The following is a 27,395-nucleotide window of genomic DNA, read 5'->3' on the forward strand; positions in this document are numbered from 1 at the left end:
GTCTCTTTCTCATGTTTATCTCTAATCAGTGCACTACCAGGTTCTTAGAGTAACTAATGTGGCCTTAGCTCACTCTTCTGCCCTGTGTCATAATAACCAGAGGGAACATTTGAAATGCATGTTAATAAAGAATCATATTACTCATAAAAAATGTATCAGTAAGAAATATCCCTTGAGACTTCCTTAGATGAGTGACCACATAAATGTAAGCATTGTGAGTGATCGCCTCAGGGCTATCTGGTTTGGAGTCTAATTTTCTATGTGTGTGTCTTTTTCTTTCACTAGGGCTTTACTGTGGTTGTGAGCTCAGTTTCGAATCAGAATCTAGAAATACAACCCTATGACCTCAGCATTGATATTTATAGCCGCTACATCTACTGGACTTGTGAGGCCTCCAACGTCATTACTGTAACAAGATTAGATGGGAGATCAATTGGAGTGGTGCTGAAAGGCGAGCAAGACAGACCTCGAGCCATTGTGGTAAACCCAGAGAAAGGGTATGTCACTAAAGTACCATTCATGTGTCTTGGCATCTGAGATCCTCGTCAGCCTTCCTTTTCAGCCCTTAGTTATTTACCTTTCTGTTCCAATGAAAAACGATATTCTCCATCCACCTGCCCCTGCATTTTCTTGCTTTCTCTGATTTTACTGCCTATAATTACCTTTCTTAGTCACTATTTCCTTTTTCTTTTCTTTTTTTTAAAATAGATCTTTATTATTGATTTCAGGGAGAGGGAGAGAGAGAGATAGAAACATCAATGATGAGAGAGTCATTATCGATCTTCTGCCTCCTGCACATCCCTGACTGCGGATCGAGCCCACAACCCTGGGCATGTGCCCTGACCAGGAATTGAACCTCGATCTCTTGGATCCTAGGTCAATGCTCAACCGCTGAGCCACCCCCAGCCAGGCAGTCACTATTTCTTTCATTCTAATTTCTGCCCTTACTTCCTGGACCATTTGAACTGCAACATCATCCATGAAGTTTTCTTTGATCTACTCCACCCCCAGCCAGATGTGATTTTCCCCTTTCCCAGATGCCCAGCACTCTATTATATCTGTGCCTCTCTAGTCATACCTAGTCCTTTCCAACTGACCTTACGACTTCTCTTTTCAGTCTTATATTTCCTACTATAGTGTAGGTTCCTTTATGCCAAGAACTAATGTGTCTTCTTTCATTTAATACAGAGCTTTGCATTTAATAAATAATATGTTTTTGCATCTGAATGAATGATAAGGAATTCAGCAGGGAAAGTAGCTTATTTCAAAAGTTACAGGAAATAGAATATAAATATAAGAAATTATTCTTATGACCTATTTTTACTTATGAAATGGACTAATTAGGGAAGGAATTTAAAATTTTGTGTCCAGGTTTCTGGTTACTGCTCTTTATTTTATTGTAGTATTTCAATAGTATAGGTGCACTTATCTCTAACACTTTGTTTTATTAATCCATGAAAGTTAGCTCCCTCAGAAATTGTGTGTGTCCTTTGTTACTATTACTAAAAGTAATAGTAACACAATGCTTACATTTATGTGGCCTTTTAAAAAATATTCTGAAACATTTCAAAATAAGATTTTAAAATATTCTGCCCTTTTTTTGTTTTAATCAGTAACAGTATTCTCATTTTGTATGGTTTCTTATTTTGGTAAATATTGTTTCCTCCCTTCTCTTCAGGTATATGTATTTCACTAATCTTCAGGAAAGGTCTCCAAAAATTGAACGAGCTGCTTTGGACGGAACAGAACGGGAGGTTCTCTTTTTCAGTGGCTTAAGCAAACCAATTGCTTTAGCCCTTGATAGCAGATTGGGCAAACTCTTTTGGGCGGATTCAGATCTCCGGCGAATTGAAAGCAGTGATCTTTCAGGTACCCAAGAAATATGTTTCCATATTTTGATTTCAGTTAGTGAGATGATTCAGCAGTAGCATTTGTATTTTTCTTCCATTGTATTATTTTTGTATACATTTTTTTTACAGTTTTACTCACCAAGAGTAGTCAGCGTCAAGTTGGTTGGAAAGCATTGTTTTCTTCAACCATCAATGTGATTACTCCCTCTGTTATCTAATAACTTGCCAGTATTTTTCATTTTTGCTGTGTAAGTAATATATTTCTAATGCATCTCTTTTCCTTTCCTAATTCTTCCTCTCTAGTTTATGTTCTTATCATCTCTGTTCTGAATTCTAACCCTGCTGATCTCCCCCCACTGAAAGTTTATACAGTATTCCTAAATTAATTTCCTGAAACATAGTTTCTAATCATGTCACTACTGTATTAAAAAAGAGTCTTCAAGGTAGTCTCATAGCCTGAAGGAAAAGAGTCTAGCTGTGCATTAAGTTGGTATTCACCTTTCATAATCTTGTCAGCACGCTCAAATGATCTTGACATTCCTGGTGTTTTTTGACTAAATAAAATCATTTGTTGGTCTTCAGATGGACTTTTACTTTCTTATTTCGCTGTAGTCCTCTGTCTGCAGTCATAGTTACTTCTCCTCCCCACAAATGTTCTGTATGGCTTTACTAGTGACCATGAAAATGAAATTAAATAATATACTACTTATGCCTATCAGAGTGGCAGAAATATGTTAAAGTTGATTATACCTAACCTTGGCAAGAATAGCAGAAAATGGCATGCTTTCATGCACTTTGGTAGAAGTGGAAATTGGTAGAACCTTTTGGAGGGCAATTTGCCAGTAAATTTTCCATTTAGATAGCTGCTTATAGAAATACAAGGATATTTGATAAGCATTATTTGTAATAGCCTATTACAGAGAAATAAATTCTATATCAAGTGTGTGGAATATTATACTCATTCCAACAAATGAGTCGGATCTGTGTGCAATAACATGGAAGAATGATTTTTAAAAATTAAGTTGTTTATTAAGATATAACTTTGTTGCCCTAGCCGGTGTTGCTCAGTGGTTAGTCACCCCTTGTAATTCCACTACTGTTTTTAGCCATAGAAACTTGTTCAGACATATGCACAAGAATATTCACTGCAGTGTGCTGCTTTTAATGGCAAAAAATTGGAAATAGCAGTACTTCAATTTGACTGGGTTTGCTTTGGATTTATAAGTCAATTTAGGGAGAATTATAATCTTTGTAATATTAGTCTTTCAAACCATGAACGTTAGTATATTCCTCCATTTATTTGGAACTTTAATTTCTGTCAATGTTTATTATTGTTTTCTGTGTAGAGGTCTTCCCCATCTTTTATTAGAGTTATTTTTTGGAATTTGATGCTTTTGAATGCTAGTGGTAAAGAGTATTCTAAATTTTTAAGATTTTACTTTCTGATTATAGGTGGAATATACAAATACAGTTCATCTGTTCCCCTTAGCCCCCACCTCACTATAATGAGCTTATTTCCAGACTCCTTGTTACAGTTTCTTTAGAATTTTCTATATTACAGAATCATTTGTCTACAAATAATGAGTTTTATTTCTTATTTTCCGGTCCTTTTTCCTTGTTGCCTTATTACACTGGCTGGGACCCCCAATACAACGTTGATTGTAATAATAATAGAAGCCTTGGGATTTTTTGCTTTGTTTTCTTGATTTGGGAGAAAGCATTTAATACTTTGTAATTAGGTATTATGTTTGCTAAGGTTTTCTGTTGATACCTTTTTAAAAAAAATCAGATTAAGAAAGTTCCTTTCTGTTCCTAGTTTGCTAGAATAAACCAAATTTGGCATGATACAGTATCTTTATATATATATATGTATATATTGCTAGATTTGATATGCTAATGTTTAAGGTGTTTGCATCTGTGTTCATGAGAAAGATTACCCTATAATTTTTTCTTATAATGTACTTGGAGTTTTGCTATCAAGGTTACATTGCCTCATAAAAATGTTTCCCCTTTTTCTGTTTTCTGAAAAAGGTTGGTGTAATATTGGCAGTTCCTCCTCCCCCCCCCCCCCCCATTCCTTATATAGTCACTGATAATCATATACTTTTATCATAGGGTCTTTTTCTACTTAATAGTTTAGCCTCCCACAGAACTTTTTATACTGGATTGCACTTATACATGCTTTGTTTGTTGAATAAATAAGTATGTCTTTACATTGTTGGCCCCTAGTGTTTTACTTATACTCCTTTTATCTGTCATCAACGTATATCAGGTCCTTATCATGTCTTGGGTCTTGCAGTGACACTGTCTTTTTCTCTCATTGTCCACTTGAGACCATTCTTTTACCACCACCAATTAATCTTTTTAAATAACATTTATAATCACTGTTTTAAATTTAATTTTAATCAAAATAATACATGTAAATATTTATGGAAATAAAATGGTTCTACTTGGCTTACTACAAAAAACAGGTCTGCTCTACTCCTTCCCACTCTCACTCCCACTCTCAGAGGCATTTTCAGTTATCTTAAAATAACTTGCTTAAAACTGCTATTCCTTGGTTTTTCAGTTTTATCCATTGCAAGTTGACTTCCTTTGAAGGAGGGTAAAGACTTTGCTATCTTAAGCCATATAGCCCCCAAACACGCACATAGCTCTCCTCCCATCCTCCCGGCATAGTTATAGCATACATTTTAGGTTTATACGTAATTATTTGTTGTTTATGGCTTTTTTCCTCCCTGAAGTAAATCTTGTCTAATGTAAATATTGTTTCAGTACATACAGATGCATCATACAATCCATCTTTTTTTATTTTTAATTGAAAGCATACTCCCGAATTTCTTTATTATCTTGCTCCAGTCTGGATTTGCTTGCTTTCTAGGCCAACTTCCTTTCACTATTATCCAAGAAATGTAATTGCCAGCTTTCTTGGTGCTGTACCTACTGTTTTCTGGATTCCATTTCTCTGGTTAATTCCTTTTTCTTGATAGAACATATGGGAGTTTAAAATTCTTGTACTGCCCGGCTGGGTGTGGTTCAGCGGTTGAGCATCAACCTAGGATCCGGGCAATCGGGGTTCGATTCCCGGTCAGGGCACATGCCCGGTTGCGGGCTCGATCAATGACCCTCTCATCATTGATGTTTCTCTCTCTCTTTCCCCCTCTCCTTTCCTCTCTCTGAAATCAATAAAAGATATATTTTAAAAAATAAAATAAAATAAAATTCTTGTACTTATTTGTCTTTTTTCCCTCGTCGCACTTGGTTGACATTTTGAGTGTGTGTAGGATTCATGTTTCATTTCTCTTTTCTCTCAGAATTTTGAAGGCAAAACTCCATTGATTTCAAGCATCTCATGTCATTGGGAAGTTTGATATTCTGATTCCTGACTTTATATGTGATCCTTTATTTTCGTCTTCAGAAGCTTTTATTGTTCTCTCTTTCCCTCAGTGTTTTAGAACCTGATGATAATGTGCCTTTGGGTGATGCTTCCCCTGCTCCCCTCTTTTCTTCGTTTTCTTCTTTCATTGAACTGGTTATTAGGTGAGTCCTTTCTATCTGGAGACTTAAGACCTTGAGTTCTGGAGAGTTGGCCTTGGGGACAGGCTCAAGGGGTTTGCCGGGGTGAACTGCCGCTGCCCATCGCTGCCCCGGTTGCAAGCCTCGTGGGGTCCCTTAGAGTTTAGGAGATGCATCGTCTGTGCACTAAGAAGTTGCTGGATCAATTCCCTGCCAGGGCACATACCCTAGTTGCAGGCTCAATCCCCAGTAGGGGGCATGCAGGAGGCAACCAATGGATGTTTCTCTCCCTCTCCCTTATTCTCTCTCTCAAATCAATAAAAAGATACTTTTAAAAAAAAGAGTAGATGTTTTCTTTAAGTATCTGGTGATTATTAGTTTGTTTATATTTAATAGTAGGCACTAAAAATGCTGAGTTTCATGTTGCTGCTGCTTGTGAAGTGGTAGGATTATTAGAGAGACTTGCCTGTTTTCTAATGGGACTCCCAGGTGACACTCTGAGGTTCTTTTATTTTGGATACTTCGGGTTTTTGCTTGGCTGTTGGTGGTGGTTTTTTTCTTCCTGCAGGGAAGCCTTCTAGTCTTCTCCAGGAGGATACAAGCTAGGTGCTCGTGTTTTTCAAGTGTAGTGGGAAAGGGTGTTGTTGGGCAGAGTCTCACCAATTACCAAGTAAACTTGAACAATTCCCAGGTAAAATCCTACATATGGCACAACCTCTTTGTCTTTGCCGGGTATATTAAAGTCTAGTTTAACATCTTTAGGGGGCATATCTTCAGTCTTCTGCTGGAGGAAGGGAGTAGATCCAGGAGCTTCCTTACTTCTCTTTCACCCTTAGCCACATAGTCCTCCCTTTGCTCCATCCAGAAATACCTGGGGCTTCTAGTCCGTGAGCTCACTGATTTTGCTGTCAGCTTCACTAACTGCAGGCATTTAGCTTTCTCTGGGCTACTGTGTTACTATCTCTGGTCTGTCTATTTTCCAACTTCTAAATTTTATGTTACTCTGCTCTTCTGTCTTATTTGTCATTATGGGCTTAATACTTTAAATTTTTACTGCCATTTTAGTAGATTTTTAGGAGGGAGCATAAGTAAACTTATGTTTAACCCACCATCGATCTAAATGTTGACTTAGGCAGTGCATTTTCTTCTCGACTATCTCCCCACTTTTCTCTATTTATTAAAGTTTAGCTTTATGCTTCCTCGTTTTCTGGAACTTTCCCTGATATTTTCAGAGTATAAGCTAATGACTTTTTTATTTCACCTCATCACTTAGGAACCATGAAGATATTCTATAGCTATTTGAAAGACTGTTAGGAGGAAGAGGAAAGGAATGAACATATTTTTTCTTTTTAAGTGAGCGGGAAGCTACAGGGGCGGGGGGGCAGATTTCATCACTCTGTAAGAACTTTCCCACAGTTCAGCAGCAGAATAGGCTGCTTCTTCAGAGTCTGAATGACTCTGTGTTATATGTTCAGAAAGAATTATTCCTGTCCGGCCGGGTGTGGCTCAGCGGTTGAGCATCGACCAAGGATCCAGGCGATCGGGATTCGATTCCTGGTCAGGGCACATGCCCGGGTTGCGGGGTTGATCAGTGACTCTCTCATCATTGATGTTTCTGTCTCTCTCTCCCTCTCCTTTTCTCTCTCTGAGATCAATAAAGATATATTAAAAAAAAAAAAAAAAAGAATTATTTCTCTGAGCTGAGGCTTGGACCGAGGAACCTTTGAGTTGGTCCTTCTTCTGTGTCCTGAGGGGGGAGGGTGAAGTTCACAGGTGCCTAGGTGGCCAAGGGCCAAGGGCCGGGCTCACCACCCCTGCCTCATCCAGGGAAGTACCATTTCGATCTGTTTTTATATGTTAGAGCTTTTCAAAAAATTTAATTTGAAAAATTGACTCAGCTTTAAAAAGCATTTGAAAACTGCTCTAAGTTCTTGTCTACATTTCTATGAATTAGAATATTTACTATGTATCGGGCACTTATCCGCTCTTGATTGCACTTGAATGTCTAGTCTGTTATCTATTTTCTGGTATGTGTATATCTTTTCTTCAAAGAATGATTGAAGTTTTGTGGTAGAGAGTTTATATTTTCCTTTTCAGAACTTTTAGAATCTGATTTTTTCAATAAATAATTGTAGAACATATGACTTGACCCTCATGAATCATTTTCTGGTGAATGTTCTTTCCAAGGTGCCAACCGGATAGTATTAGAAGACTCCAATATCTTGCAGCCTGTGGGACTGACTGTGTTTGAAAATTGGCTCTATTGGATTGATAAGCAGCAGCAAATGATCGAAAAAATTGACATGACAGGTCGAGAGGGAAGAACGAAAGTCCAGGCTCGAATTGCCCAGCTTAGTGACATTCATGCTGTAAAGGAGCTGAACCTTCAGGAATATAGTAAGTGCTGATGGCATGCTGCTAATTGTAGGATTTGTGTTTGTTGTAAGAAGTTAAGAGAAATTTAAAATGTTCTTTTGTGTCTTAACCACTTTATCTTGAACATTTTCATGTACTTTTTAGTTTTGCCTCTTTTTTTTTTTAATTCCATACTTTTAAAGCCTTATGTTAAACTCACCTGGGAGCTTTTTCAGTCTTAATCTTTTCCCCATAAAACAGGAGTGAGGGAAAGGAATTGCTCATTTTCAAAAATTTTCCCAGGTACAACAAAGGCTCTGCTTGTCGTGCCTTCTCTCTATCTTCAGCCCCTTTAAGAATACTGGTATAAAGCATTTATTTCTTTTGTTCCCTGTACACCCATAGTTCAAACAAAAGCAAAAATTACATTTATATAATGATGAGTATAGTTATCATGGAATAACTTTATTCTTGAGCAAAAGCAAAACAAACTAAAAATCAGTATGTAAACTTAAAGAATACTGTGCTTTAATAAGTGTTTGTTTTCCCCCCTCTTGAATATAGTTTTCAGTTTTCATCTTAGAAAAGTAGCCATAAATATTATTTTTATCTTACTGAAAACTTTTGAAAATGGCTGATCATCTTAGCTTAGTTTCTTGTTAATAGGTGTCTATAATCAAAAGTACCCTCATAGCAATAGGTACTATAGGTCTTATGTTAGTACCAGGGATGCTGATGTTACGCGGAGGACTGAAGAGAGAACCGTTGGAACTCCTTCTCAGCGCAGTACTTTTAAATCAAATTGGAATATGAAAGGAGAACAGAGGAATGAGACCACTATTTCTTGTTCAAGTCTTCATTATGTTGTCACTGTTTATGAACTTAGAAGTTAAGTTTAGAGGTATTTAAGAATTAGAAAGTTAGAATTGTTGCCATTCTATGTTTTGACATGTAACTCATGCTGAACATTTAATAGGAATAAGGCAATAATGACACAGTGCCTGAGTTATTTATTCAGTTGATATAAGATCTCAGTTGAGGTTTTCAGAATTTCAGGGAGGGATTTTTTTTTTTAATAATTCAACATTTAAGTATGGTTTTATATTTAGAAAAACATTTTTTCAAATTTCTAATAACATTAAAGAGAATGAGATTTTTGTTTATCAAAAGTGTCATGGAATTAAAGGTTGAGAAACAACGCCTTATAGTTTGTGTATCCTAATCTAATGACTGATATCTATTTTGAGACATGGATGGATGTCATGTAGCACAGTTGCTCATTAGTAGATAGCTGACTCCCTCAATCTCATTAGCACACACCAAGGCAAGACTGATGTGTTAGTGAAAAGTCAGATAATAAATGGGTGTCTACATCAGATGTTGGTATTCTGTGATGACAAATGTCGAGTTGCTTTTAATACAAGCTAAGTAGAAAGTTCATAACAATGATTTCATTAAGTACAACCTGTGGGACAGACTTTGAATAGTTGCCAGATGGTGTATTTATTTAATTTAACCCAAATATGAGGAAATTAAACATTTGTAACATTGCAGGGTATCTTTTTTTTTTTTTTTTCCTCTCAATTGATTTGAGAGAGAAAAAGAAACATCAGTGAGAGAGAGACATTGATCAACTGCCTCCTGCATACCCCCCTACTGGGGATTGAACCGCAACCCTGGCATGTGCTCTGACTGGGAATCAAAACCTTTTGGAACATGGGACAATGCCCAACCAACTGTGCCACGCTGGCCAGGGCACATTGCAGGTTATCTTTTTCAGTGACCTAGTACTTTTGATTGTTTCTGATTGGTTGAGTTCCATGTGAACTTAAGCTTTTTCTTATAACAACTCTAATTTTCAGTGGCTCTTTATTAAAATGTACTCTTTGAGTAAAATCATCTTTTAGAAAGGTGAAATTTCTGAGTTAAAATCTATAGTTTTGAAGAGTTTTTGTATATTAAAAAGAATAATATCCAGGTCTCAGCATTCTCTCTACAATTTTTTTTAGTTTCAATAATCAGCTTTTCTTATTCACAAAATTAACATGAGCTGTATCATTACTTTGCTTAAAATACTTTAACATATTTTATATATAAATATGTAAAGACAGTGTTTTGTGTTTTTAAACCATTGTCCTCATTTTCTTGTAGATTGTGTAGGTATGGAGCAAGGAATTATATATGTGTGGAAATAAAGTCCAAAGTGATTTTACATTTGGTTTTCTTGGTAATTCATAAATGATTGATTTTGATTGGGCTATCCTCCCTCCTTTCCTCTCTTTCTTCTTTCCTTTTTTTATTTTTTATTTTGCAGGACAGCACCCTTGTGCACAGGATAATGGTGGCTGTTCACATATTTGTCTTGTAAAAGGAGATGGTACAACAAGGTGCTCTTGCCCCATGCACTTGGTTCTGCTTCAAGATGAGCTATCATGTGGAGGTAAATATGTTATTGTTTTCCTGTGCAGGTCTAAATGCCAGTTAACATGTTCTGTAACTTAATTCAACTGAAGGAGAAAGACTGTTCTCTACAGTGACAGAAATTTAAAAATACTCAGATTTCTAATGATAGGAAAATTATTAGGTAACTGAATTTATATAGCTATTAAACATTATGATTATAAGCTGATGTAAAAATGTAGCCCCAAAAACTCTGTTTTCTACTATATAAGCTATATAACATACATATTTCTGTGAACAAAGATTGAAAGGGCTTATACACTCAAAAAAAAAAAATCATTGAGAAGATGGTATTAGAATATTCTAACTTTCCTAGTTTTTTAAAAAATGAATAACACGTATTAAGTAGCAGCTGTGAGGCATTCTACTTGCACTGCAAGCAATTTGGAGATCAGCTATATAGTGGAGTGTATCAGTTTTTTCTTTGTTATTTCTTCTTTGATTAGATGAGATGGATTACAAATTTAATCTATTATAAAGTGTTTTGTATATGTTAATTATTAAATGAGCTTCACTCAGGTGTGTTTACCTCTGTGTGACAATTATTTTGTTTTTGTCACTCCCCTCCCCCTTGTTCATTGAAGAACCCCCAACGTGTTCTCCTCAGCAGTTTACTTGTTTCACGGGAGAGATTGACTGTATCCCTGTGGCTTGGCGGTGTGACGGGTTTACTGAGTGTGAAGACCATAGTGATGAGCTCAATTGTCCTGTATGCTCAGAGTCCCAGTTCCAGTGTGCCAGTGGGCAGTGTATTGATGGTGCCCTCAGATGCAACGGAGATGCAAACTGCCAGGATAAATCAGATGAGAAGAACTGTGAAGGTATCTAAAAAGTTTAAGACCCAGTTATATAGTCCTTTTTCCAAGTGATTTGCAATTCAGAGTGGAGTGTCACTTTGGCTCAGTGGTAGATTTGGGGTTTTCAAGAATACATTTGACTTTATTATGTCTAAACATAGTAACATGTTCCAAATTGTTTTAATTCACTTAATATGCATTTTTGTACACATTAATAAGCTTAGCAGAGGAATGAGTCCAAAAGAACATTATATAAGAATAGTACTTGTTCCTGGCGAACTCTGAATTAGTGAATTCATTTATTTCAATGTAAAATAATTTCATTACTCTCTTTCCTCCACTAACCTTTAACATGGTATAAAACAAAAAACAATTAAAAAAAATTTTTTTAGTGTCTAGAAATGCATGTAGAATTCTTTAATACTTAACAGAATTAATAGTGAATGATGAAATTTAACATAAAGAACAACATAGGAAATTTCCTGCTGGATTGCCTTTTCCCTCTACTTGTGAAAATCCCCTGAGAATAATTTTTAAGATATATCTACAAGCCTAATTTGTTTTCATTTACACCCGCAAAAGTACTTTTTGACTTGCTCTAGTATTTGGTTTTACAGTATAGTAAAAAATAAGAAAACTATTTGCCTCTTTTCCCAGTGCTTTGTTTAATTGATCAGTTCCGCTGTGCCAATGGTCAGTGCATTGGGAAACATAAGAAATGTGATCATAATGTGGATTGCAGTGACAAATCAGATGAGCTGGATTGTTGTAAGTAGGACTAAAGCCTGTATATTACTCTTAAGGGAGAATTTTTAAATATGTTTTCCTTTTATTTATGTGTGAGGTTTGCTTATACTCACTATTTCCTTATTCAGAAACAAGTATTAATGGTAAGCTAGGGATTGTTTATGTTTGCTTTGAATAATTCCTTAAAAGACAGCAATCTTTTGCACAAAAATCTTCACAGAAACATTTAGTAAAAGCATCAGAAAAGAATAAATATTGTTTTGCCACAACAAAAGTTAAGAAATTCTGAAACAATTTACAGGCATACCGTGTAGATAGTGTGGGTTCAGTTCCAGATCACTGCAATAGAGCGAATATTGCAGTAAAGAGTCAAACTAATTTTTTGGTTTAGAGTGCATATAAAAGTTTGTTTACACTATAATGTAGTCTATTAAGTGTGCAATAGCATTATGTTTTAAAAAACAATGTACACACCTTAATTAAATAGACTATTGCTAAAAAATGCTAACCATCATCTGAACTTATTGGGAAAATGGCACCAATAGACTTTTTTGTCAGAGGGTTGCAAGAAACCTTCAATTTGTAAAAAACAAAATCTGTGAAGCACAATAAAGTGAAATGTACTAAAACGAGATATGCTTGTAGATGTGGAACTCAATCAGCAGCCTAAACTTAAGAGTTTCTAAACATTAGTTCATGTTTCATATCTCCCATCTTTTTCTTGACATGATTCCACCAGTTTCTCAGTGACTTTAAGCGCTTCCTTGCCCTGGCTGATTAGCTCAGTTAGTTACAGTGTCATCCCGATACACCAAGGTTGTGAATTCAGTCACCCATCAGGGCATGTACAAGTATCAATGAATGAATGAATGCATAAATAAGTGGAACAACAAATCAATGCATCTGTCTCTTTCTCTCTCTCATATCAATAATAATAAAAAAAAGAGTGCCCTGGCCAGTGTTACTCGGTTGGATGTTGTCCTATGTGCCAGGAGGTTGCTGGTTTGATTCCTGGTTAAGTGCACATGTCTGGGTTGTGGGCTTGGTCCATGGTAGGGGCCATGCAGGAGGCAGTTGATTGATGTTGCGCTCTCTCATTGATATTTCTCTCCCTTCCTCTCTCTCTGAAAAGCAATAAAAACCTATTTTTTTTAAAAAGACAGTAAAAATAAAAATAAAAAGAGCTTCCTTAAAATGCAGCCTAAGGACACTTGTGCCAACATATATACCTGTAGGCCTAGAGATCATAGGCTGAATAGACTATAGTTTCTTCAAGTTCATAACTATTGACCAGTGCCCTAACATATAATATATCCCAAACTGGTTAACTTAGTTCTTAATGGAATTCGGCATAAGTCAGGTCTGCCCTGTCAAAACTGGTTTAATGGAATTTAGATAGAACTCATTTTAAAACTCTTTAACCTTAATAAAGACTTTTAAGCTGACATTTTTACAAATTCATATGGGATACTCACTAAGACTTATAGTATCCATTTAGTCATTAAGCATTTCCTGGATACCTGCCATGTGCTGAGGATATAGATAGGATACCTGTACTAAGTTTCTCAAAGTCCTCTATGATTAAGGTAGTAGTAAGATTAGGGCTTTTAAAGCCAGGCAGAGATGGAATTCTAGCTCTACCTCTTACCAGCAGTTTGTTTATTCTTTAAAACCTTAGGTTTCTTTGTCTTTGGAGTGAAGATAATATTTAGCCTGGCGGTTGTGAGAAAATTAAATGATGTAATGTATATAAAACATAGCTTGACTCATAGGAGATACTGTTGATAAAGGAGTGTGATGAGTGATATCAAATATGCTATAATAGAGATCTCTACATGTAGTAGCACAAAGGAGAGAGTGGTCAAATCTTAAGGAATGAAGATGTGGCTCATAAAGGAAGACTTGGAAAAATGGTGCTGAAGATATAGGGTGTTGATCAATTAATAGTGTTAATTATGCAGATAAGTGGAGAGATTGCATTCTAGGCAGAAGAAATACTCTATTCAAAAGCAGAGAGAGCCCGGCCCACCATGGCTCAGCGGTTTAGCAGCGACCTATGATCCAGGAGATCGCCATTCAATTCCTGGTGAGGTTGCAGGCTCGATCCCCAGTCTGGGGCGTGCAGGAGGCAGTTAGTCAGTGACGACTCTCTTTCTCCCTCTCCCTTCCTCTCTCTGAAATCAATAAAGAGATATTTAAAAAAAAAAAAAGTGTGAAACAGGCACCTTTGGGAAACTGCATATAAATAGAAGTGCCAGAATACATGCTGCATCGTGAGGGGTGTCAGCAAGGGAGAGCATACATAGGATAAGATGATAGGGGACTTGGCTTTTCTTCCAAAGAGTATAGACAGTATTCCAGAATAATGGAGAGTCATTGAACAACTTACGTAAAGGACTGGCATGGCTGCGAAGTTGTGGAAGTGCTAAAGCAGATGGAGTGGAAGTGATAAGGTTATAGGCAAGGAAATCTATTAGACTGGCTGCTGTCAGACTTTTTTGACCAAATCAAGAGGATACAAAGACATGGGGGCACACATAAACAAATGTGTCATGCAGTAGTATTTGTCCATACTATATAGAATGCATTCTGACATTTTCTGTTTTAGAATGCTAGTTGCAACTCACTAAATTGTTTTCACCACCTAATAACTTGCAGCCTATTATTTAAAAATGCTTAGGAGACTATTGTAGTTCAGGCAGAAGATAATCTAGATTGAGAGGAGCAGTGGTGGTGGAAAGATAGATTTCAGAGTAATTCTGAAATAAAACAAGGGCTTGGTAATCATTTAAATATAGTTGGTAAGTGTAGGTTGACAAACATACCACATTGAGTGACTGGAGTCATTAGAATATATAACAGGGACTGAAAACTGAAGCACCATTCCATATCTTGGCTGCAGAGGTAATGTTTAGCTGATGGAGGTTTTTTTTTATTACTTTTGTTTTTAATTTAATTTAAATGCCTTTAATTTGCTAAGGGTGCCTCATTTATTTATGATCTGCTTTACCCCTGGCATCTGGGAAACATGACAGATGTTGGTAACAGTGAGTTCAGTGTGAATATGTTGCATTAAAGTTGCCCATGGGCCTGGCCAGGCGTGGCTCAGCGGTTGAGCGTCGACCTAGATCCAGGCCATCAGGGTTCGATTCCCGGTCAGGGCACATGCCCAGGTTGTGGGCTCGATCAATGACTCTCTCATCATTGATGTTTCTGTCTCTCTCCCTCTCCTTTCCTCTCTCGAAAATCAATAAAGATATATTTAAAAAAAAAAAAAAAGTTACCCATGGGATGTTCCATTGAAGCTCATCAGGAAGTTAGCTAAGGGTCTGTTAGCTCAAGAGAGACATTTGGGCTCTTCAGTTTATTAATGAAAATTAAAGTGAAGGCAGTGGATGAAATCTCCCAGCAAGAATTAATTAAGAATTAATGAAGCCAACGAAAGGAAACAGAATAATCAGAGATAGTGAAACTAAGGAGTGGTCTCTTGGAAGGATATTGATCAGACATTTTTGAGGAAAACAAGAGCCAGCAGTATTGAGAGTTCAGAGAGAGCAGTGAGAGGAAGGGTTCATTGAATATGGCAAATAGGAGAATGTTGACCTTTACCAGACTAGTTTCAATGTAGTGTTGAGGGTAGAAGCCTGATTTCAGAGAGTCTCTAGATATGACCCAGAGACTAAGAATTGGAGATAGTGAGCGTAAACTATTCTTTTGTTTAAAAAAAAAAGTCTTTATTGATTTCAGAGAGAGGAAGGGCGCTAGGGAGAGAGAGAAACATCAATGATGAGAGAGTCATTAATGGGCTGCCTCCTGCATGCCTCCCACTGGGGATGGAGCCCACAACCTGGGCGTGTGCCCTGACCAGGAATCGAACCGAGATCTCCTGGATCCTAGGTCAGTGCTCAACTGCTGAGCCACGCCGGCTGGGCAAACTATTCTTCTTGAAGCTGGGCATTAGAAAGGAATGTCAGGGCACCAAAAAGGAATGAGAAAGAGGAGATTGTCGCTCACAGGACAAAGGAGCATCTCTACCGCAGATTCCATAGATGAAATATGTAACTGGCAGCCCCTTTGTATTGTGTAACTCAGTGATGTTATTTTCTCTCATTTCTTTTATTTAATCTACCATAGGGTGAGTCTAGCTATGTGGATGGGAGGTTTGAGGTAAGATGGAGCATAAGGAAGGTTTTTAAAGGATCTGCAATTGTGAGTTATAGTCTGACTATTCAGAATGGAAACATTTTCCTTCTAAATTGAAGAGTAATGCTCTAAATTGGCTGAGCCCTTTTGCTTCTCTCTGCCTCTGATATTGAGGCCCTCTGCTTCTAAAGCCTCAGGTAGATAGGGATCCCGTGAAGGCGGATGCCGTGGGCAGGGTCTTCTCCAATGCTCTCATGCTCTGGCTATCTTTCTGAGTCCTCAGGTACTCAAGTATCAGAGGCCTGTTCCTTGCCTTCAGGCAGTGAGACTCACCCTAAAAGCAGCGGCTTATTGGGCCAGAGAGCCAGCGCCCATCTGTAGCTTCTAATTTCCTTCGACCGGGCTTAGATGTCACTTTTCAAACCTAAAATCAAGCTCAGGGTTGCTTTTGGCTTCGCCATTCCAGGTAGAACATTAAATGTCTTTTCTAGGTTCATCCCTTCTGGCCCTAAAATTTACTCTGAGATTCCAAAATAAGTTTGTTGATTTTATGATATACAGAATGAAGTAGGGTACATTTTATATGTATGTGTATTTAAAACGTATTGTTTTATTTCTGTTTTTCACTTAAGGATATAGTTCCTTTGATTCCTAATGATAACATTTATAAATAATCCATGGGGCCTGGTGTATATGTGTTCATAAAAAAGAAAATGTGTGTAAGTTGTCTTCATTAGCTTCACACTCTGCTCACAAGTCCTCTTTATTTTTAATCCTCACCTGAGGATATTTTCCCCTTGCTTTTCAGAGAGAGTAGAAGGGAGGGAGGGAGACAGAGACACATGGACTGGTTGCCTCCTGCACACGCCACTTCTGGGGGTGGGGAGCGAACCTGCAACTGAGGTACGTATCCTATGACTGGGGATCGAACCTGAGACCCTTCAGTGCACAGGCCAACGCTCTTGCCACTGAGCAACACTGGCCAGGCCAGGGTGCAAGTTCTCTTACTACTACTTTGACTCTATAATTGTTTTTCATTATATAACTGTACTGCTTTTTCATTTTAGATCCAACTGAGGAGCCAGCACCACAGGCCACCAATACAGTCGGTTCAGTTATTGGAGTAATTGTCACTATTTTTGTGTCTGGAACCATATACTTTATCTGCCAGAGGATGTTGTGTCCACGTATGAAGGGAGATGGAGAAACCATGACTAATGACTATGTAGTTCATGGACCAGCTTCTGTGCCCCTTGGTTATGTACCACACCCAAGTTCTTTGTCAGGATCTCTTCCAGGTGAGTTAAGACTGATCCACTGAGAATTAAGTCTTGGATTCTGACAAGACTCCCAAGTTTCCATAATTGAAACAAGATATTGCCCAGAGTCTATTTCAAACTAGACCACTTTGGATTTAAAAAATTGTAAGAACAAATGTTCTTTTTTTACTTTTAGTACCTTCTCTACACAAAAGACCTGAGCTATGGTTGGTAGAAATTGCCAAAAGATAAAAAGCGAGTACATATACAGGCATTGTATATGGCGCATGTACTGCATTTCTGGATGCACTCCGCTGAAAGTGAATCAGCTAGTTATTTGGCGAAAAGTCATAAACCACAGTTCTTTAGGTTTCACTACCAGGTGACCTCAGTACTGCTGAGTCCAGGAACTAAAAGGAGGCCAAAAAATAGACTTAAGATTTCTTTTTGGCAAAGATTTGGAAATAGCTGGGTAATTGCAGGGAGGGATATCATGTCTTATGTTCTCTCCTAACTTTAAGTGATGACAGTGAGACTGGGGTTTATTCAGGCAAAGCCAAGTAGCCAGAAGTTCTAGACTTGGGTAGACCACATTGCTCTAGAGAAGTGCAGCTTTCTTATCAGTGCTTCCTGGCACCCTTAGTGTAAAGAACCTGATTGTTTTAATAAATGTGTAGGAGATTCTAGGCAAAAGCCCTCTGAAAATAAGAACTTACTTACTTGTAACTAAGTAAACAGATATGATTTTTAAACTGTTAATGATTCTGTGTTGCCATACCTGTTTGCAGTTAGTGGAATTTAGGAAGTCACTTGGGAAAAATAGAAATTTCTCTTTAGTGTTGGTGGTTGTGATTATAATATTTGCATCTAGTAGCTAAAGAAATGATCTTTCATACATTGTGTTTATGCCCTTGGCCTTAAAAATGGGTTTAGTTTTGAGCATATCTGTTAGTCTACCCTACTCTACATTCTCCACTCTCCACAGCTCTTTCTTCCTCAAAGCCTTTAAGACAGGGGTAGGGAACCTTTTTTTCTGCCAGGGGCCGTTTGGATATTTATGTCATTAGCAGGCCGTACAAAATTATCAACTTAAAAATTAGCTATGAAAAAAGCTCCTAGATTTATTAAATTTTTAGTCTCGCCTGCAGCTGCCTGGCAGGGCCAGATCAAACGTTCCCTACCCATGCTCTAAGAGCTTGAAAACCTCTATTTTGTCTGATTCTGAAGAGCTCTGTTTCCGTTGGGGGTGGGGAAGTGAGGAATGGGGTGGGGGGCAGACAGGAATGGGAGCTGTTCTTTATTCTTAGCCTTGTTCTAGGCCAGCTCTCAATGGAAGTGTTCACTTTCAGAGAGCTTAATTTCCCTTTTCAATTATTAGAAAAAGAGGGCATGAACTGTACACAAGTCAAACTCTTTGACTGTTCTATAGATCTTAGTCATCTTCAGTATTTGTCTTCCTTTGTTGTAGGAATGTCTCGAGGTAAATCAATGATCAGCTCCCTCAGTATCATGGGAGGAAGCAGTGGACCCCCCTATGACCGAGCTCATGTCACAGGAGCATCATCAAGTAGTTCTTCAAGCACCAAAGGCACTTACTTCCCTGTGGTAAGTAGTCTGGTTTCTTTCATTTCACTTTGAATGCTAAGATACATAGGATCTTAGATTTTTAATTCACTTAAATGTGGGTGATCCGTGATAGTAATGTGAAAAGTTTTTTAGTATAGAATTCAGGCAGAAAAGGTTCCAAGAAGGCTTTACCATAACCATGCAAGCTCTTATAAATCCTTCTTTGTATTTGCTGTGTAGTAACCAGTATATTTGAAAGCATTGGACATTAATTTCTGTTTAGGTAAAAACACCTCCTGAGAGGCTTAGGACCTTCATTTCACGACCTCCCAAAAAGAAGCAGGCGGTATTTCTCCCTGAAGTCAGTACTTTTTCTTTAAACAATTATAATTAAAAAAAATCAAAACCCAGCTATACTGAACTTAAACCAGTGACTTATAGATTTTCTTCTCATCACCTTGTGCTGGTTAGCCATGATGAAATTGTGTCTTAAGGAGTGGAGAGCCACAAACCTAAGGTCACTTCTTTGGAGAGGAAGGATTATGCTAATAATGTAATGGGAACGAAAACGAGCAGAAATGGAAAAAGTTGAAAGAAAGTCTGATAGTCTCTGTCTCAGATAGACCATTGGTTATTTTAATAATTTCATTATTTTTCCTTTTAGATTTTGAATCCCCCACCGTCCCCAGCCACAGAGCGATCACATTACACTATGGAATTTGGTTATTCTTCAAACAGTCCTTCCACTCATAGGTCCTACAGGTAATACACGTCCTCCTCTAATATAAATCAAAGTGTTTATTAGAAGGACCAAGTGTTCTAGTTGTGGGCTTGGTGTTTCCACAAGAGAGTAGATGATGGTCACTGAGAAGAGGAGGCAGCTTGTCTTGGTAATGCTGACATTGTCCCTGCCATTAATTCTTTTCTTTCAGGGCATTATACAGTGTTTAAAAGAGAGTCACAAATACTGGCTTTTAGAATAATAGTATAGCCCTCAATGCTTTGGCAGTAAGGAAAAGTTACCTATCAAAATGACTGATTTCAAAATAGTTTACTGCTCAGGTTAGGTTTGATTGATAGACTGAGGGTGAAGTATTGGAATGAGACTGTGTATGGTTCAGAGAGTTGTGAGCTTTCTAAAACAGCGGTGTTATCAAGAGCACAGAACTTGAGAGAAGCTTCTGTTCAGCCCTTGCTTCTTACATATGTTGTTATGACCTGAAATGAAATATTTCTCATTCGGTTGCATGGGAGAGATCTTGACTCACTAAAATGAATGAAATGTATTTGTAAGTCAAAAGGGGGGAAATGTGCCTGTGTGCTGATCTGTGAATCTGCAGAGCATAGTGAGCAGGGTAAGCACTGGCACTCGTGTGTATTGCCCTTACTCTTCCTTCTTATTTGAAAGGCCAGCAGTCAAGAGTTTGATACTCTGTGTAAACAGTTGTTGCCCAGTATTTGTTGTCATTCCTCAAGTGCCAGGTATCTTCTAAATAAGGTGTTTCCTAGCATTCCAGCCAAATTGCCCTGATGTAACTGCATAGGTGTGTAGAGATCAAGTGGAAACTATTGGTAGTACCTCATTCAGAATTCTCATTTCAGTTTATAGATAAGATTATTTGACATAGGCTTGACTCTGGATGGATTTTTATGTTTTACTGTAAATGCTGCTTTCTCTGCCACAAGTTTATTTTAAAAAGCCAAAATAAAAAAATCAATGGAAAAAATATCCTCCAGTGAGATTAACAAAAAACAAATAAATAGATAAATAAAAAACCAAAATAGAGAGGCAGAAATCTGAAAATTGGGGGGGAAAAGGAAAGACCTAAAATTTTATTTAAAATTTTTAAATTTCTTTAAATTGAATAAAACATTGTTTGATTAAAATGAACATAATTACATAAAAACAGTTCTTATTTAATCATTTCCTACATCTCAAATTAAGCCCAGTTTGTTTCTCCTGAGTTAAACTTACCATTAGTTGAGTTTTTTGTCTAAACTGGAACTTAAAAGAATTTTATTAATTTTGTTCCTTCCCTTCCCTGTTTCTTTCCCATGAAAATGGAAATGTTGGGCCTTTTAAATGTTGAGTCAAGAAATTTTACCAAGGCTTGACATCTGATTAGACAGAAAGATAAGACCTAAAAAATTCCATGATATCATGTTAATATTGGTAGTAAAAAACAAAAACAAAAAAAAAACACTGAAAAAACCTGCTCAGCAGGTTATGTAACAGTTAGTCTTTTGGCAGCCATTCTTTTGAGGCAAGTCCTAATGATATCAAATGATTTGTATTCTGGGATATTATCTGTGGCACTCACTCTCTGTCACTAGGTATTTTATGGAGTATTTCTTCAGTTTTGCACTTGCTCTTGCCCCTCTCTTGCAGTTACTTTGTTTGATGAGAAAGCATATAAGAGTAACTTTACCATATTTAGAACATAAAGGGTATAAGAAGTTGCAGGTAGAAGTAGAAATGATAGGAAAACCAGCACATTGAGTCAGCTCTTATTTTCACTAGTATGATTCTTTCTAGTGCCTTTTTCTTTAGTTAGCCATGCTACAAACTTTATTAACAACTATAGATTAAGATAAACAAGTGAAAGAAATAAGTTACATCAAATACATATTAGAAAGTTCACTGGTCCTATATGGATATTTAGAATTTATCATTTCATGTTCACTTAAAGCTGCTCTTATGACAGTATGCTTGTCTTTACACAGAGAGTCAAAACTTTCTCTGAAACCACAGCAGTTTCCTTTTGCTGATAGTAACAGTAATGGGATAGATGTGCCCCTTAGGCTGTCTACAATATTCATTATGGCTTGTATAGAATTTGATTTTTAAAGAGAGAATGAAGTCTTCAGACATCATTAAATTATTCATCAGGTAAATTATAGAGCAGTTAAAGTATGTGGAGGGAATGTTAACACTTCTGAGTAGCATAAAATGTGTGAAGACCCACCCTGGCCAGTGTGGCTCAGTTGGTTGGGCATTCTCCCATGCACCGAAAGGTTGCATGTTCGATTCCCAGTCAGGGCACCTTCCTGGTAGGAGGCATGCTGGAGGCAGCTGATCCGTGTTTCTTTCTCACATCATTTCTCTCCCTCCCTCCCACGCTCCCTCCCCCTCTTTTTTTCTCTGAAAATCAATAAAAACTATTTTAAAAACAAACCAACCCAACCCAGCGAGTGAACACCCATTCATCTCACAGTCCACAAAGGGGCAGAAATTGGTGAGGTTCACTATATCTAGACTAAATGCTGAATGTATAACTGACAGATTTCCAAAGATTACCATTAAGTACAACTTGGAATAGTTCTTTTTTATTTTGTGGTACAGTTTAAGTTAAAGCTATAAGCACACATCCAGGATCTAGACTGTGCATTTCTATCCTATACATTTTTAATTGCCTCTAAATCACATTTTATTTGCAAATATAAAATGCATGTTATCTTTTACTTCCAATTTGCCATTGAAAATTGTGTCCTGGTCTGTGCAAATTTAAATTGTAGTAGTTTATTATCTTCAGTGTGAAGTTTACATCTAATACCTCTGTATTTTGATAGGGAAAACCACTTTTTGATAAAACTAACTCTTGATTTTCTCCCTATACCAGCTACAGGCCATACAGTTACCGGCACTTTGCACCCCCCACCACACCCTGCAGCACAGATGTTTGTGACAGTGACTATGCTCCCAGCCGGAGAATGACCTCAGTGGCAACAGCCAAGGGCTACACTAGTGACTTGAACTATGACTCAGAGCCTGTGCCCCCACCTCCCACACCCCGAAGCCAATACTTGTCAGCAGAAGAGAACTATGAAAGCTGCCCACCTTCTCCATACACAGAGAGGAGCTACTCTCATCACCTCTACCCCCCGCCGCCCTCTCCCTGCACAGACTCCTCCTGAGGAGGGGCCCTCCTCCTCTGCCTGCCTCCAATGCAAACATGTACATACAGATTTGGTTGAGATCTGGAGGGGGGGAGGGAGATACGAGAGAAGGATGAGGCAGACCATGTACAGTTAAAAATTATAAATGGGGTAGGGAATACTGGAGATATTTGTACAGAAGAAAAGGATATTTATATATTTTCTTAAAACAGCAAATTTGCTGCTTGTGCCATAAAAATTTGTATAAAAATAAATTTGTACTAAAAGTTTTATTTTTGCAAACTAAATACACAAAGCATGCCTTAAACCCAGTGAAGTGACTGAGTACAAGGAAACAGAAATAATGGAGGCATCAGTGACCAGGAATGTCTGGGCTTTGTTACCAAAAATAGAAGAAGAAGAATTATTTAAGTCCATCTCAGCAGCAAACCATTGACACTTGGAAGTAGCCAGAGAGCCCTCATGTTAACTAACATTTGAGGGCCAACAAGTTGAAGAAACCATGAACGAAAAAAGGAATTAATACTAACTTTGGACGTGGGGCTTTGTTTTCTCTAGAAATCCAGCAATTTTAGTGAGGATAAAAATCCATTCTGGGTGTTGCTATTGTAGTTTCGATCAGCTGTCTGGTAAGATGCTGTGGGGCCACGTGTGTGTGCAAGACTTCTGTCCTTACCTTAGAATCCACACACACCTCTTTCAGGGTTTTTTTCTCTAGGTGTTTTCACCTTGCTTGCTCCCCCAGCAGCTTTATAAGCCGTTTTGCCAAGATATCATGACTTATTCAAAGCTTTTTATCTGAGGATTGATTAAATGGAATTTTCTAAATTAAGGTTTTATTTTAATATTTATACTAGCTCCATTCTCATATAGGCTTATCTCCTCAGTTTGACTGCTGTTTTTGCATAATGATCAAAGGGTAGACATATTATCGCTCCTCTTCTAAGATTGTTTTAATGCTCATTAAACTCTCTTCTTACAACACATGTAGGCAGTGTTTTAAGAATTACAAATTTAACCATTATGTTTTTGTTGTAAATTGATCATATATCCTTGCAGTACTTTCAGCATGTAATATCACAATATAAAATCATTTTTATATATATTTTTCCTACTAAAATATTTAAATATGTTCTGGTTAGAGACAATCTGTGTAAAAGGAGAGCTTTTTGTTATCATTAGGTTTTCCCTTTAGTAACTGCTTGTGACATTTTTATGTTCTTTAGGCCAATTTTTCTCAGAATGATGTCACATACATACCTCTTCTAACATGCAACATGAGTTTAATATCTTTCTGTTACCTAATGTGAATGTTTTCAAATTATCCACGAATTATCCTTATAATCACCTTTTATATATATTTATGTGTGTTCTCTCTTATCCCATTATGGATTAAGACGATTTAACAAATTTAACAGTACAGATTAAATGAGAAGGTAAACTGTTAACTTCTCAGCCATCAAAACTCGGGTGGAGGGGATAATGGAAGGCTCTTACGTAACCTGCTGGCCTGTGCAGCACTGGGGCTGCTGCATCTTCAGCTATCAGGGCTGACCTGTGGAATGAGTCTAGCACTGCTCTGCCATCTTGCCAGAAGTTAATTTCCTGCTTTTCACATGTTTCCAGCATTTCTCTGCTAAAATTGAATGTGTTTTTAAACTAATGTATTTTTTTACCTTAACAGATGTTGGTCAGTTAGTTACTGAATGGTTTTTCTAAAAATTCTGTCTTGCTGAGGCTTCTCTGGATTTCAGGGCCCAAGAAAAAAACAATGGAAGGAAGGATTCAGAATATTGGCAAAGGTGAAGTAATTCTTTAAGCAATTAAAAAATACCTAAGTAAACTTTTTAGAGAGAAAAGTGTTTTCAGAATACTGCTTAGATTGTTGGGGACACCTTCTAAGAATCAGGTGCACTTGGTTTTGCATATAAATAAATGGTGATCCAGCAGTGTCTTGCATTTCAGTCAGACTATAGCCGTAACTCTTCCTGTTCATGGAACAAAGTGCCCCCAACCTAACAGAATGGACACAGAAGGCACATTCTGTGACACACATGGGCACTTGATGCTTAAATGAAGACGGAAAGGTTAGCAATAACTGGGTGTCAATTAGAATTTGAGAATTCTATATGTTTACATTTTTTAATGTGCATCTTTATCTGGTGGGCTTCCCATGTGGAAACTTGCACTATAATAAACTAAGAAGAATATTGCCTTGTTGTATCTCAGTCCAAGTGCTTGTACTGCGATGGCAATGGCCTCTTCTTGCAAAATGCTAATTTGTGTGCCAATTTGAAATTATTTGAAGGCAGTTCAGCTTAGTCTTAGAATCCTCTTTCTGGGGTAGTTGAGATGGATTTTTAATATTTGGGGGAGTACCTTTAAAATGAGAGAATTGTCAGAATTCAGGAAAGATTTATCGACCCTCTGGTTACATGGACAGTTAAGCTTAAGTAAACTATCTTAATTATTAAACACAAGAGCTTTAATTAGAAAAACTAAGGATAAAAAATCAAAAAGGGTTTTGAACTCGGTGTATTGCTAGATTCATTATCCATGGGGGAGAGGGGTGAATAAAATTTCATTAGATTTCTTAAATTAAAAAAGTATTTATTTCGAGCATATCTTAAGGTACACCCACTTACTGATACGGTTAGAATTGTCTGAGAAATTAGCTTAAGCAGAGCATACGTTCAGTGCACTGTAGTAAGCTCTCCCGCGTTGGAGTGGTCTTTTAAGAACTGAACTTCGCTAACTTTGACCCTGGCTCCTGCAGAACCCTGGTCCTCTGAACAGGGGCCCAAGGAGCTCTGCTCTGACCGGCGAGGACAGCTATTATAAATGGGTGGTGTGCACTTGGAAATCTAATGGGGGGGAGGGGATAAGTGGGGGTAAGCAGTAAAGTTGTAGATGTTCTTTACTTCCGGTACTAGAGGGGCTTTCCTTAAGCAAGTCAGCTTCTCTGCAGTAGGTGCACTGCTGTTGTTTCCCTGTCTAGTCCTATGCCTAGATGAGATGCTTAGAAACGTAGTTTTAAAATTGTTTTATCTCTTGCAGGAGAAAACATGTCACTCCATTAATTTGCATGCCGTAAGAGCTGCATATTTACCATTTCACATCTAACAAAATTCAGAAACAGAAATCTTGGGCTTTTCAAACCCCAAATATGTTATGCTTTATTAAGTTACATAGTGTGGAGTGTGGATATGAGTATGTAAATACCAGTTGGCTGACAAAGATTTGGACATTTACAAATGAGAATATACACTAGGTGTAGACGCGAACCAAACCATAAAGAAGTTTATAATCAGTGTTGTTTAAAACATGTCCTCAGAATTTTTAAACTCAAGAAATTTAATCTTATTTGGTATTGCTTTTCTTATCCCAAGCCTAAAGTGAGCTAAGAGAAATAACATGATTTTAGAGAGTACTGGTAGTATGTGTGGTTTCTGACTGTGGGGAGGGCATCATTTCATAATAGTCTCAAAATTTAGCCTTTGAAATTCTCAAGGTTTTAGAGGACTTTGGATCTAAAATATACCATTTTACTCTTGGTATTTTAAGTATTTTAAATTATGAGTGTTGTATGTCTGCATACTCAGGATATTTGTCTTCATTCTGTGTATTATTAAACTAAACCTGTACCTGAGTGGAGGGGGGAGGTAGATTTTTAGGGTAATCTAGATGATTTAGAGAGAAATTACTGGCTCTCCTCACCCTTTTTCAGTGCAGTACACTTGACTCTGGTTTTCTTTTTCGTAAGGCATTCTTAAACCATTAAGTTTACTGCTGAAAAAATTATTCATGACTTTACAGATAGAATTATAAACTAAGCAATTTCTTGTACTCAGAAGAGGACTGTAGACCTAACAGAAACTTTTCTCCCCACTGTTACTTAGGGTTTGCCTAAAAGTTAACACCAAAAAATTATAGACAGCTGCTTTTGCTTAACTGTCCATTCTTTTTTAAATAAAATATAATCAGGGTAGGGATGCATATATATGTATGTGAATATATATATATATATATATATGAACATTCCTTTAATACGGATATTAAAAGGAAAATAAAGCGAAGAGAGTGATTAAATGTAACGTTACATGAAATTCAGTATCTGGGATTAGCGAGGAAAATTTAAAAGGAGTAAAGAGGATACCGAGAAGCTTAAGCTGGACTAGCCTGATTTGCAAGTGAAGGATCTGGTGCTGCTTTCAGATGTTTATCCTTTGTGTTTTTAAATTTTTTTCTTAAGCTTTAATCTTTGTTTTGTCTTAAAGTCAGCTGGTGTTTCTTGTCCATGGACTTTGGTACGATGGTGCTTTGCAAGGATGTATTTATATTTTAATGGCCAACATTTGGTCAGCCCTTGTCCACTATTCACTCCCCCTTTTTGTAAAATAAGTGCTTTAATTGTAAACTGTATAAAAATACCTTGTATAAAACCCCCCTTTTGATTATTACAATAAGCTGAGTTGTAACAAATGAAAAGTTGATTTTTATAATAAAACGGTGGAAAATAAAAGTGTCATTTCTTTTCAGCAAGAAATTGAAACCATCTGCTTGTGCTTTGCTGTGATATACAACTATTGTGCTTCAGACACAACAAAACCTACCTTTATTTTTACTTCAAATAAAACACAACCTTGGGAAAACGGCTTTTTATTAAGCAGTGATTGAGCTCAAACATCAGGTGGTTAACGGAAACGAAGCTTTAATATAAATGTCTTTCCTTAGCAGATGCTTTTGCATTGGAGAGCTTACCTTGACTTCTTTGCTGACTGCTCCCATTTTTTATTCTGGAGGGA

At 37.2% G+C, this 27,395-nt stretch overlaps 1 protein-coding gene across 1 annotated transcript in view; it reads left to right on the plus strand.

The window, feature by feature from the left end:
• LRP6 (LDL receptor related protein 6) overlaps nt 1-27,112 on the plus strand; it is a 125,886-nt gene extending 98,774 nt beyond the window's left edge. Inside the window, exons 14-23 of the mRNA XM_016197462.2 lie at nt 286-497; nt 1,679-1,869; nt 7,554-7,763; nt 10,036-10,161; nt 10,766-11,002; nt 11,636-11,746; nt 16,936-17,166; nt 18,596-18,732; nt 19,358-19,455; nt 22,314-27,112. Of these exons, the coding sequence (XP_016052948.1) occupies nt 286-497; nt 1,679-1,869; nt 7,554-7,763; nt 10,036-10,161; nt 10,766-11,002; nt 11,636-11,746; nt 16,936-17,166; nt 18,596-18,732; nt 19,358-19,455; nt 22,314-22,608 (1,848 nt within the window). The 3' untranslated portion in view covers nt 22,609-27,112. The remainder of the gene's footprint in view (nt 1-285; nt 498-1,678; nt 1,870-7,553; nt 7,764-10,035; nt 10,162-10,765; nt 11,003-11,635; nt 11,747-16,935; nt 17,167-18,595; nt 18,733-19,357; nt 19,456-22,313) is intronic.
• Nucleotides 27,113-27,395: the final 283 nt, after the last annotated feature.

The sequence above is a fragment of the Miniopterus natalensis genome, chromosome 2 (assembly GCF_054644295.1).
Source record: "Miniopterus natalensis isolate mMinNat1 chromosome 2, mMinNat1.hap1, whole genome shotgun sequence".
Lineage (NCBI taxonomy): Eukaryota > Metazoa > Chordata > Mammalia > Chiroptera > Miniopteridae > Miniopterus > Miniopterus natalensis.